General features: G+C 39.6%; 1 protein-coding gene across 3 annotated transcripts in view; it reads right to left on the bottom strand.

The window, feature by feature from the left end:
- LOC126262828 (uncharacterized) overlaps positions 1 to 14552 on the bottom strand; it is a 116809-nt gene that overhangs the window by 78051 nt on the left and 24206 nt on the right. For all 3 annotated transcript variants that reach the window (XM_049959678.1, XM_049959680.1, XM_049959679.1), the window contains one exon: positions 4964 to 5163. In XM_049959678.1, coding sequence (XP_049815635.1) covers positions 4964 to 5163 — 200 coding nt within the window. The remainder of the gene's footprint in view (positions 1 to 4963; positions 5164 to 14552) is intronic.

The following is a 14552-nucleotide window of genomic DNA, read 5'->3' on the forward strand; positions in this document are numbered from 1 at the left end:
AAAGCAGAAAGGTGGAAGGAGTATATAGAGGGTCTATACAAGGGTGATGTACTTGAGGACAATATTATGGAAATGGAAGAGGATGTAAATGAAGATGAAATGGGAGACATGATACTGCGTGAAGAGTTTGACATAGCACTGAAAGACCTGAGTCGAAACAAGGCCCCGAGAGTAGACAACATTCCATTAGAACTACTGACAGTCTTGGGAGAGCCACTCCTGACAAAACTCTACCATCTGGTGAGCAAGATGTATGAGGCAGGGGAAATACCCTCAGACTTCAAGAAGAATATAATAATTCCAATTCCAAAGAAAGCAGGTGTTGACAGATGTGAAAATTACCAAACTGTCAGTTTAATAAGCCACGGCTGCAAAATACTAACGCGAATTATTTACAGACAAATGGAAAAACTAGTAGAAGCCGACCCCAGGGAAGATCAGTTTGGATTCTGTAGAAGTACTGGAACACGTGAGGCAATACTGACAGTACAACTTATCTTAGAAGCTAGATTAAGGAAAGGCAAACCTACGTTTCTAGCATTTGTAGACTTAGAGAAAGCTTTTGACAATGTTGACTGGAATACTCTCTTTCAAATTCTGAAGGTGGCAGGGGTAAAATACAGGGAGCGAAAGGCTATTTACAATTTGTACAGAAACCAGATAGCAGTTATGAGTCGAGGGGCATGAAAGGGAAGCAGCGGTTGGAAAGGGAGTGAGACAGGGTTGTAGCCTCTCCCCGATGGTATTCAATCTGTATATTGAGCAAGCAGTGAAGGAAACAAATGAAAAATTCAGAGTAGGTGTTAAAATCCATGGAGGAGAAATAAAAATTTTGAGGTTCGCCGATGACATTGTAATTCTGTCAGAGACAGCAAATGACTTGGAAGAGCAGTTGAACGGAATGGATAGTGTCTTGAAAGGAGGATACGAGATGAACATCTACAAAAGCCAAACGAGGATAATGGAATGCAGTCAAATAAAGTCGGGTGATGCCGAGGGAATTAGATTAGGAAATGAGACACTTAAAGTAGTAAAGGATTTTTGCTATTTGGGGAGCAAAATAACTGAAGATGGTCGAAGTAGAGAGGATATAAAATGTAGACTGGCAATGGCAAGGAAAGCGTTTCTGAAGAAGAGAAATTTGTTAACATCGAGTATAGGTTTAAGTGTCAAGAAGTCGTTTCTGAAAGTATTTGTATGGAGTGTAGCCATGTATGGAAGTGAAACATGGGCAATAAATAGTTTAGACAAGAAGAGAGTAGAAGCTTTCGAAATGTGGTGCTACAGAAGAATGCTGAAGATTAGATGGGAAGATCACATAACTAATGAGGAGGTATTGAATAGGATTGGGGAGAAGAGAAGTTTGTGACACAACTTGAATAGAAGAAGGGATCTGTTGATAGGACAAGTTCTGAGGCATCAAGCGATCACAAATTTAGTATTGGAGGGCAGTGTGGAGGGTAAAAATCTTAGAGGGAGACCAAGAGATGAATACATCAAGTAGATTCAGAAGGATGTAGGTTGCAGTACATACTGGGAGATGATGAAGCTTGCACAGGATGAGTAGCATGGAGAGCTGCATCAAACCAGTCTCAGGACTGAAGCCCACAACAACAACATCTTGACTTTCTTCAAAATGTGTTACCAGAGTAAGTGGAGGATATCCCTTTGGCAACACAAGCTCGTATGTACTTTCAGCATGATGGAGGTCCTACACATTCCATACGGCCAGTGACACTATCTCAACACAATGTATCCCGGTTGTTGGATCGGTTACTGTGGAGTCATTCCTTGGCCACCGAGTTCACCTGATCTTACCCCATTGGATTACTTTTTGTGGGAGTGGGTGAAGAGCGTTTTCTGCAAGCACAGAGTGGACACAAGAGAGGAACTTCTCGTTCTTACTTTACATGCCTGTGCCAAGGTAAGGTGATGTAAAATTGAGCTCCGATCAGCTGTCTACAAGAGCAGCAACATGCACTGAAGTTGACGGTGGACTGTCTGATCATCATCTGTGAAGAAATGTACACAATTAAACAAACCATAACATACCAGTAACTTAATTTACTGTCACCTGCACATTTCCCGTTCCTCGTTGTTTTCATTGGTTTACTTGGAGACAGTTAAGAGAAGGCATATGTTTATTAGAAGTTTTTTGCTCAGAATCACCAGTAGTATCACCCATCAAAGCATGTAACTTTCCTCCTGATTCACCACTGTGTGTGTGTGTGTGTGTGTGTGTGTGTGTTTCAGCAGTGCACTTGCATCAATAATGTGCTCTGTGATCTGTAATATGGGATGGATGCACTTAGCGAAACATTTTATAAATACTGGTCTTAGCTCTGAAAATATTGTACATAATGGTTTTAACTTCGACGTGCCAATGCATCTTATGTCAACTCTCCAGTTAATGAAGGTATTGAGAACTTTCATAGCTGAAACTGGACACATGTATTAATCTGAACTGAGGTATATGTAATAATAACTAAATCTATGTATTATATAAATGATGTTACGCTAGTTGTCATAATGTAATATGTTTACACTTCATGTACACTTTTCATAGACCACATGATGATAACTCGGTTCACTGAAACCGGTCATCTTAACTAAAGATTTTACAATGGCGATCATGGCTGACAAGTTGTCTTGCTTCACATAATATTTACAGATCGCCACCTTCTTACTCAGTGTGAGCACATTAATTAGAGTATTTTTATCTTTCATAGTGTGCATACCCTTCTGTGGCACTGCCTTTACTGAAACAGATGACCACTGCTTGATTGCTGCTGTCTTTTCAGCTCTCTGTATTTGTTCACCTTATTTTCAGTTATGTCAAACTCCCTGCATTCACCATTACAAAAATGAATTTAAGCTGTTTCTGATGTCTTGCTAAATGATAGGTTCAATTTTGGATTCGCTAGTATTACGAGTATGAATCCATGCTTTTTGTTAATTTTCTGTGGGATGTAGGTGAATCACAAAGTATTTCTTAAGCAATAGACCTTAAGAAGGCTTCGGGACTTCTCTATTTTATTAATGTTCGAAGTTTTAGCTCAGATATATTTTTAATGTATAGAGCTTTTTTTGCCCATTTACAATTGTTTGCAACAAAAGTAACCATGACTGGTAATATTTGGACATTCATATATGTAAATTAGGTATTTTCCTTTGCATAAAAAAAAAGCTACATTGTGAGTGGGAATAAGTTTTTATAAGAGACTCAATACGATACATGCTATCAGTTCACTGTAAAATTTCCGAAACTCGCAGTAGTGTAATGCACCTTCTCATTCTGATCTACATTACTCTCTACAGGACATAATAATACAATGCTAGAGCCTTCAGTTGTGGGTGTATCATAGTAATAAAATCAGTTTCATAAAAGAAAACTACAGAATACTGAAAATACAAAAGCATTTGTCCAGAAATAACAGCTGTTTACATGAGTTCATGATATGCATGCCCTTGCCTGCAACAGGCCCAGCATATCAAGACCTTCCGTAGAGTCTGTGTTGGTGGACAGTAGTGGGGGAGGGAGGGAAAGGCAGGCATGAAAGGGTGGGCAAGTTTTTGGGGGCAAGGAGAGTGACGAGAGGCAGGATGAGTGAGCAGAATATGGAAGTGAGAGTAATTTAGGGGGGATAAGGATGTGGAGGGAGAGGAATCTGTGGAGTGGAGAAGAGTGTATGGAATGTAGTGGGAGTGGGGAAGGTTGTGTGTGTGTGTGTGTGTGTGTGTGTGTGTGTGTGTGTGTGTGTGTGTGTGTGTGTAGGGAGAAGTGAGGTATGAAACAGGCATACAGGCATTACACAATGGAATAACAGTGAGATGAACAGAATAGTGGGGTGGAGAGGGGGAGGTTGGGAGGGATAGAGGGAGATAAGATAGTTGTTCCCTATTGATAAGCAATTTTTTCTTGGACTACTACATCTATGGCACAAACACAATAAGCATGTCCTTGTCAATCAGTCCAGAGCAATGACTGCACTTGGATTTAGTTCCATTTTATGAAATGATTTCGCTCATTTACTCTCATCCAAAGACAATTTTGATTATGTAGAATAACAGACATATAAACTCTCATACACAACAATTCCCACAGAAGAAACTTTTCCACCAGGTATCTTGAATGTGTTCATCTTAAGAAATATACCAACAAGGTACATAGAGTGAACGGCGTGCAGTTATCTTCCTAGACCAGAATGAAATATGTTGTCCATGGCTTTCAGCTAAGGTACTAGAGCTATTCTGAAAGTACATTCCGATTGGTTGCAAACCCAACCAAACCTTCTGTGGAAATCAAAAATGTTTCACTTCCAACAGCCACTTCTCTACATAGTCGCCACTATGGCTTAGACCTTTGTCGTAGCATTGTACCAACTTTCCAATACCATCATAGAAGGCAGCCACCTGAGCTTTCTGCCAATTCTCTAAGCTCTTCTACAGCTTATTGTCTGCGTCAAAATGTCATCTTCATTGCCTGTGGTTCACACGTGAGCAGAGATGAAACAGGACGAGCCAATTATGGGCTGTGCTGTAGATGGTCAGACACTTCCCATCAACAACACTGCAGGGCCGTCTTCATCTTCACTGCCCCTGCAGAGTGTAGCCAAGAACAGCCATGAAGAGCAAAATGCTGCACGATGTCCACCAAAATTTCTCACCAGACCCTGGTACTTGGCAGGAGACACTATTTTCTAGGCACCTTTATGTGCTCACTGTGTGAGCGATCGACAGGCATACTACAGACACCACCCAACAATTTGTGCAAAACTTCATCACATTTTCACAACGGTTTCCATTCCGTGACCTATCGGAACTTACTTTCCGAACAGCCCTCATACGTCATTTTCTAGTAAGACAAACTGCTTTTGAGTTTCAGAAGTATTGTTTTTGCTTCACCTTTGTTCTTTCTATTCTATTTAAAAGACAAGTACATGAAAAATAAGAAAGTACATACCTCAACTGCACTATTTATTGCTTCCTCAGAGCTCTCATTCTCGCAGTCCTTGACAACAGATGCTTCAGTCACCCCACTGTCCCCCATTTCACAATCTAACTTGTTGAAAGACGATGAAGCTTTTGGAGATTGTGATCCACCACGTGAATCCAACTGACTCTGCTGTGCCTCAGGTTGTATATCACTTTCTGAAGTAGAACCTAAGAAAATTGACAGAATAAGTGTATCACAATGGAACTTATGAATTCTGATCAGAGCTCACAAATTTTGAATTAAAAAAAAATGTAAAATGTAAAATGCAGACATGGCAAATTATATTGTAATTGTGTCCCTCTATAATTCAGTATCGTGCATATTTTGTTACAGCACACAACACACTTATTTATTACTAACAGTGCTCACACAAAAATAACATTAAGAAAACTGAACTACAAAACTGCTATATGCGATATACTAATAACTCCGTGAGTGATACGAGTGAGAGTGTACTCCCTGCATGAGCAAATTCCTGGTGTCTTTCTGATGATGATCTGTGGCACATAAACCCAGGTGAGAAATTCTCTGGTAATGTGGGAGATTTAAATTTGCACTGCTCGACAATTTCTAAGGAACAACTGACACCTGCTAAGGAACAACTGCCAACTGCTACGGAACACCTGACCAATGATGGCAAAAGGAAATGCAAAGTGTGGGACGTTACCTGCGGCACAGCCTGTGCACAAACGCTCTGTATGCATTCAACAGTTTATGCAGTAAGGTGTTTGACAAAGTCTGTGGTGAAACCAATCAGTGCAAATGTCTGCAAGACACTCTTTGAGAGCTTATGACTGTAGACGAGCAGATAGACGATTTGAAGGCGAAGTGCCACTACTGTAGCCACAGTCTCATTGAAAATAGCAACTGAATGTAGAAATGTTATGCAAAAGCATGCTGGTGGTTGCAGATGGACCACCATACTGCAAAAGGGCTGATACCTAGGGCTAGTGCCGAAAAGGACTGGACATCTCACTCCTACGCAGATCTCTGCAGACCTCACAACCGCTACTGGTACACACGTCTCTGTCAGAACCAATTCGCAGTGATTAAATCAGGCTGGTTTGTATGCTCACATGCCTATTAAATGCATCCCACTTCAACCACATCATCATCGAGAAAGAGTTTTTTGCTGTAGGGAGCACACTGATCTGGGTCAGTGACAATGGACCAGAGTGATGACAAATCCCGTTTCACTGCAGCTAGTGATTCTGGCCATCAATTAGTATGGAGGAAAAGGGAAACTGTTGCAGCACAGCGATATTGCAGGGAGATTATTCTGAATTACGTTCGTCTTTTTAGGGATGCTTTAGGTCCCAACTTTCTGTTTGTGGATGACAAAGCCACTGGAAAGTGAAAATACTGAACCTTTGGAATGGCCTGCATACTCCCAGGACCTTAACCCTCAATGCTCTTGGTAGATGTGTTTCTGAACTGACGCACCCTCCCCAAACAATGCACGAACTGAAAACCACCTTGAAAGAGGAATGGGACATATCTCCCAAGGAGTCCTCAACAGTTTGATAGGCAGCATAAATAACATGTGTAAAATGTACATTAGTGCCCAAGGACAGCATTTTCCTTGCTGAGAGTCTGACACTGACATCCACGTAGGGAATCTGATCTGGGTCTGTTATCCTGCTATCCCATGTGGTGAAATCTGTACCATTTTTCATTATAAATTTACCTCTCCACTTCTATTACATTTGTACTGTGTTTATACCTATCCAACAATGTGTATTTCACTTGGCAATTGTCAAGCTGAGTAAAATGTGTACCATAGCTTTTTCTAGCAATCCTTTACTGCTTCAAAATGTCCTGCTCAATGATGTCCACATTTAACCATTCTTCTTTTAACTCTTTAGGCTCTGTTTTCATCGTATCATCAGAGGTACCCCTTGTGAAAAAATATGAGTGTTACGCATATCAGTTATTACACAGTAAATGCATTTTTTGGTCCCTAAAACCTAAGACACTTCTTATGAAGTAGGCATCTTGACCCTAGGTTCGCTATCAGTGTACCTGATAATCACTGTTGAACACATTGGGTGAGAGGGGAATATTTTTTCATTTTTTTTTTTCACTAGTGATGAGATGACAACAAGTAGCTGCTTCAAGTAGACATCGTTATTCTCAATGTGGAACCACCACCCCCACCCCCACCACCAAATAGAACTAATGCTCAGCTGTCTGGCACTTTGTGGTATGTCTTATTAAAAGTACAGTCTTTCCTCCACATCTTCCTTATTCATTATTTAGGCTAAAGTTGCAGCACAATTTCACAGTGTTACTTTCTGGAATACGTGTATCAATCTTAGATTTGTAACATTTGCACTGATACTTGATGTGAAATGGAAGAGTTTAGTACACAGTTAGTTTGTTGGAAAGCAGTTACATATACAGGATTTTCTGGTCACTACAAAAGTCTCTGTCCACTGGTTATTCTTGGTTTTCAGAAATAATGAAAGAAAGTAATGAAAGAGATTAGTGCTTAACAACCCATGGATATGGAGGTCAATAGAGGTGGATCAGAGGCTCAGACAGGACAAGAAAAGCCTAGGAATTTGGCTGTGACCTCTTCAAAAGAACCTTTCCAACATTCATCTTAATCAACATAGGGAACCCACAGAAAATCTAAATGTGCTTGGCTAGCCAGGAATATCAAACTATTCTTTCACTGCCTTTATCATTGCACCACCTCACATGGTGATAATGCTGAACATTCTTAATTCCAAGACTGGAGTTTTCCGAAACAGCTGGAAAATACTCGGGGAGATCATCAAGAGATGGATCCCACTCATGAAGCCATTATAATTCTAAAAAATTATGTCTTATATGATTTGGAGTAACTGTCTTCACTTTACGAATGAAGAACCTTACTGTTATATATAAACAATGTACTGCTGATTTACTGAGGCTGCTGTTTTCTTTGATTTGGGATATTCCAACATGTTTTCTACATTCTCCATTATTTCTGTAAATCCAAATGCAAGAGTCTAAATCCTAAGATACATCAACATTCTTGATGCACATATTTCATATTAGAAAACTCTTAATTATTAACTTTTCCAGCTCCTTCTGTCTATTGATGGTAACACTTTCTCAAAGATGTCTTCTGGTGACTTTGTAGCAATGAAGACATTCAAACAGGTTGTTTACTGACACTCTTTAAGCAAAGGTTTTTACCAGGACAAAAAGTGTCACATTCCCTTTTGGAAGAATTCATTGGATGTCACCTACGTAACAAATCCATCAGGGATATTTCGAATCACAAGTTGCCCAAATCGGCTGTTGGCGAGGTGACTGGAAATGTGGAGGAACAAACATAGCCCAACCAAGACCAGGTAGGCCTATGTACCTGATGGACACAGACCATCAAACACTGTGAGGAGTCATCACAAAAATTTGCACGAAGTCGGCAGAAGGAATAACTTGAGAGTTCCAAAGTGTGACCGGAAATCTGCCAAGAACAACGACTGGGCATAAGAATGGGGTACAATACTCAAACAGCTACTAATAAGTGACCCACTTCTGTTGTCAGTGCTAAGCAGTGCTTCAGATGGTGTAAAGAGCAGACACTGGATGGCTGGAAATGAGTGATTAATCATGCTATAGCCTGTGGCAATGAGATAGACAGCTCTGGGTTTGACAAACACCTAGAGAACTTCATCTGCCATCATGTGTAGTGCAAACAGTATAGTACAGAGGAGGTGGTGTTATGGTATATGGATATTTTTCATGGTTGGAGTGTGGTCCCATTATTGCACTTAGGGAACGCTAAATGCAGAAGGATATGAACATATTTTACATCATTGTATACTATGTACAGAAGATGAAAAGTTCAGAAATGGCTGACTGTATCAGCATGACAATGAACCCTGTGACAAGGCAGCATCTGTGAGGCAATGGTTCATGGACAATAACATATCGACACTCAACAATGTGGAACTCATGTCTACTGTGACCGAGTTGCTTGCCTTGCAAAACACAAGAAAAATTAGGCAGAACATACAAAGTAAGTCTGAAAAGCTTTCGGTATAACTTCAATTGACCAGGGGCTCACTCACTGGGGCATAGATTTATAAACCACAACAACTAAGTATAAATTAGACAAATTCAATGGATAACTTATTGTGTACATGTGCTATTTCTATGTATTTATTTACTGTAACAACTGTTTCAAACAAAATGAAACAATTGTTTACTGATTTCTTGCATGATGATATGTCAGTGGTGTGACAGCTGCTGCAAGAAAAAAAAATAACATATATGCTCATTGGACAGCTGACCTGATCTTCTTCACAAATTCTGAATACTGTTACAAGTAAAATAAACATTTCTGCTTACTGTCATCATCACACCATGACTTTCAGTTTTCTCTGCTATTGTGGACAATGACATATCTGGTGTTTCCTGAACAATCAGCAATTTCATCTCTCAAACACATTCTCTGGTCTTTTGTCATTTACATTTTTTCAGTTCTTTATAGAAACAGAAACTCACTTGGAGCAAAATGAATTTCTCAGTCTCAGCAGATCCTGCTGTTTCTTGTGCATTGCTACCCATATATGGTACATTATATTGTGCAATACACTGAGTTCGAGTCAATATTTTTGAAGCTCTGCAGGCTACTTCAATACATAGTGCCAATCATCAATACTGCTCTCAGACAGCCAATATTAATGCACAATAAATTTTGAGAATGTGAGGGCCCTTTAAATCTACATATGTAACTTCCTTTGTGATTTCTATGGCTTGATAAACAATAAATGTATTGGACATTTAAACATTTAGTAGTCTCCTAAATATATTCACACAAAAAATTACACATCTGTTTTCTTTCCACGTAGACAACTTGTAGTTCCCAACTTCTTCCATCTTTCTTTCTGGAAGAACCTTAGTAGTGCATTACCACAGACATCATATATCCAACTAACTACTGCTGCCTTGTGTCAACATATGGGAGAACACTACAGTTTACCAGCAAGACTGCAGCTGGTGAGTATGTGGTCAGGTTGCTGTAAGTGCAGTACACGAGTATGTACTTGGATTCGTGGCTAAGAGGGTTATCCTGCCATTAAGTTTGAAAATAGTACCATCTCTACCACAGACTGAAGAATTAATTCTTCTGAAAGACAACTGTTTGCATCTGTTCATCACAGGAAAACTGCATACACAAGGACATTCTTTCAGACTATCCATTACAGAATAATTACAACACGAATTATCCACATGCCATACAAGGCGTTTCCAGATTGTTTCTTGCAATCCTAGTGATTGCAGTGTATCTGTGTCAGTCAGATTAGGAGGTGGCTGTGGTGTTAGGCAGGGACAGAGACTCAGCTTCTCAGCATTGCCTAGCTCAGTCTGCTTTGAGCTATCTCGGAACTGGCATGTTTGTTTCCATGACAATCCTAATAGTGCATGTTCATGCCGCGCAAAGGAATGTGATGAAGTACTATGCTCAATTCAACAAAAATCATGCTGGCACATACTAAATGATGCAGCATGTTCACAGAGAATCTGCCTAGTCATATTCTCTAATTTCTTGGTAGATGAACTAATTTAAGGAGCATCAGAAATAAAGAGCAGTGAATTCCATCCTGGATGGCCACCAACTAGCAAGAAAGGTCAATAATTGTTCTCGGTGAGACTGCTGAATTAGTGTATGGGTAGTAGCAGACATACACTCCTCTGTCACAGTGTTCAAGAGATTAAGAAATGGGCATCCACTCAGGAATGGAAATTGCCAATACCTGTCAGCTGCACAATGACAACACTTCCAGCCACACATCTCAGCAAGTCTGGGGTTGGGGGAGGGGATTCTTGAGCAAGCACAAGTGAGCAACATTGCCACAGTTCCCTACCATCCTGCCCTCAGTCAAACAGTTTCCTGTTCCTGAAAATCACATCCAGTCTGAAAGGAGTCCGTTTTGGAACATTAAACTCATTCACACAGTTGGAAAGATTGGAAAACTAAGCTTTGGCAACAAAATTTGTTGACTAAACTTGGTGTATTCAAAAAACTATGAAAATTTCAGACTTTTTCCAGTTATTTCAAACAATCTCAGTTCCTTACACTCTTAGCAGTTTGACGTCTGTTGCCTTTTTTAAAAGAGCACTTGAGTTTCTGTTTATGTAGTAGAAACATATTATATAAATATAATAGAGGGAAACATTCCACGTGGGAAAAATATATCTAAAAACAAAGTTGATGAGACTTACCAAACAAAAGCGCTGGCAGGTCGATAGACACACAAACAAACACAAACATACACACAAAATTCAAGCATTTGCAACAAACGGTTGCTTCATCAGGAAAGAGGGAAGGAGAGGGAAAGACGAAAGGATGTGGGTTTTAAGGGAGAGGGTAAGGAGTCATTCCAATCCCGGGAGCGGAAAGACTTACCTTAGGGGGAAAAAAGGACACACACACACACACACACACACACACACACACACACACACACACACACACATCCATCCGCATATACACAGACACAAGCAGACATTTGTAAAGGCCTTTACAAATGCCTGCTTGTGTCTGTGTATATGCGGATGGGTGCGTGCGTGCGTGCGTGCGCGCGCGCGTATACCTGTCCTTTTTTCCCCCTAAGGTAAGTCTTTCCGCTCCCGGGATTGGAATGACTCCTTACCCTCTCCCTTAAAACCCACACCCTTTCGTCTTTCCCTCTCCTTCCCTCTTTCCTGACGAAGCAACCGTTTGTTGCGAAAGCTTGAATTTTGTGTGTATGTGTGTGTGTCTATCGACCTGCCAGCGCTTTTGTTTGGTAAGTCTCATCATCTTTGTTTTTAAACATTTTATATATTATGTTATATATTGGAACTGAACAAGTCGACCTGCAATATTCAATTATTCCACGTGCAATCAGGGATTTCTGGGCATCTATCTGCTGTGATTTGGACATCACTAGTCAAAGTTAAGCTCCAAGGCATTTTAGCCCTGACTCGTGCACATTTATAAAACTACATCATTTACTCATTATGTTTCATATATTAAATAACCAGTGAGATGAACTATTATTACCTGAAAGAAGCAGCAAATTAAAGTTGTATTAAGAACTTGTTTGTACAAATGAAACATAGTAGCTATATTACAATTAAAAAGGCATCAACATTAACCAACCAACACTTGTTATGACCTTAACTTCTGGATGTGTAATACTTCACACTTGAGGTGGATATGTGAGTCACTTCCAAATTCCTCAGAGTCACCAGAAATGCCTTGAGCATTAGAAACTGGGTAGTATGTTGCAAAGCTTCATATTTCCTTGGCTGAAAAAAAGCACACAGCCGTGAAAGCATCACATCCACTAATGGCCTGAGTGACCAGAATATGTTCGTTGTCGAACTCTTAGGATGCAGTACAAAACCACTTGTCTTCTGCATTTCCTCTTCCTGGCTTTAGGAAAAATAATTTTTTGATGCCCTGTCCTAATAAAATCATGAGTACAAGGAGGTCAACATTACTTCCCATTACGACCACACTTCCAAAACATCCACACTTCCAAAATCATCAATTCTTGAAATGGTGGATGTTACAATCATATCATCATCATCATCATCATCATCTTATTGTGCCCCATCCCAATCAATGCTGCACTCTCAAAATTCCTTTTTAAGAAGAGTGTTCAAGCGATTCTTGTTTTGTTCGTCGTAGAAAAACTTGTTCTGAGGGACTTCATCTATGATCTCTGATTCAACTAAAACTTCAACCAGAGAATATTTTTCATGCTCATGAATTCTCTCAGTACTCTTTGTACTGCACGGCTCACCCTCACTCACCAAATAAAATAGCAAACAGATCCACAAATGATGCTACAAGTAAGAAACATCACTTTCTACTAGTCTCGCAATCTGACCTAACTGTGTTAGTAGGTAACATAAAGTGATGTCATTAACTTTCCTACTACATAAAGAGAACCCAAAATGAATTTGCTCAAAAACTTGGCATTCTGCCATTTTGCACAAAATCACAGATTTTTTACAAATTGTAGTGCAGTGTGTGCAGAAAAATGTTGTTATAATGAAATCTGTAGAGAATTTTGTGCTCTTTTAAAAAGGAAGTGTTAGGAGACCAAGAAATTTGGACTTGCTTTTTTTTTTTACACTGAGAAAGTCCGAAATTTTCAAAGTTTTTTTTGACTACAGAAAATTTAGCCAACAGAAATTTTGTTGGCCAAACTTGGTTCTGCCATATTTCCAAAAATACAGACGAGTTAAAAAAATAAAATCCTCTAACCAACATTTTGCAAGGTATAAGCTTTTTTCAGCTGAAGCAAAGGGAAACTACAGTTGTATTTTTCCCAAGGGCATGCAACTTTACTGTGTAGTTAAATGAGGATGGTGTTCTCTTGGGTAAAATATTCCGGAGTTAAAATAGTCCCCCACTCTGCCCTCTGGGCAGGGACTACTCAGGAGGATGTCATCATCAGGAGAAACAAAACTGGTGTTCTAAGGATCGAAGCATGGAATGCCAGATCCCTTAATCGGGCAGGTACATTAGAAAATTTAAAAAGGGGAATGGATAGGTTAAAGTTAGATATAGAGGGAATTAGTGAAGTTCGGTGGCAGATGAAATAGGACTTCTGGTCAAGTAAATACTGGGTTATAAATACAAAATCAAATAGGGGTAATGGAAGATTAGGTTTAACAATGAATAGAAAAACTGGAACACAGATAAGCCACCATGAACAGCATATTAAACGCATTATTGTAGCCAAGATAGACACGAAGTCCACGCCTACTACAGTAGCACAAGTTTATACGCCAACTAGCTATGCAGATGAAGAGACTGAAGAACTCCATAATGAGATAAGAGAAATTATTCAAATAGTTAAGGGCGACGAAAATTTAATAATCATGGGGGACTGGAATTCGGTAGTAGGAAAAGCAGTAGGTGAATACGGACGTGGGGTAAGGAATGGAGAGGAAGCTGCCTGGTAGAATTTTGCAAGAGCAGAACTTCATCATAGCTAACACTGTTTAAGAATCATGAAAGAAGACTGTATGTGTGGAAGGGTCATTGAGACACCTGAAGGTTCCAGACGGATTACATAATGGTAAGACAGATTTAGGAACCATGTTTTAAATTGTAAGACATTTCCAGGAGCAGATGTGGACTGACCACAATCTAATGATTATGAAGTGTAGATTAAAACTGAAGAACCTGCAAAAAAGTAGGCATTTAAGGAGATGGGACCTGGATGAACTAAAAGAACTAAAGGATGTTCAGTTTCAGAGGGAACATTAGGGAACACTGAACAAGAACAGGCAGAAAGGGACACAGCAGAAGTAGTATTGGTAGCTTTGAGATAAAATAGTAAAGGCAGCAGAAGATCAAGTAAGTAAAAAGACAAGGGCTAGTAGAAATCCTTGGGTAACATAAGAAATATTGAATTTAATTGATGAAAGGAGGACACACAAAAATGCAGTAACTGAAGCAGGCAAATGGGAATACAAACATTTCAAAAATTACATTGACAGGAAGTGCAAAATGGCTAATCAGAAATGACTAGAGGACAAATGCAAGGAG

Source organism: Schistocerca nitens, chromosome 6 (genome assembly GCF_023898315.1).
Source record: "Schistocerca nitens isolate TAMUIC-IGC-003100 chromosome 6, iqSchNite1.1, whole genome shotgun sequence".
NCBI lineage: Eukaryota > Metazoa > Arthropoda > Insecta > Orthoptera > Acrididae > Schistocerca > Schistocerca nitens.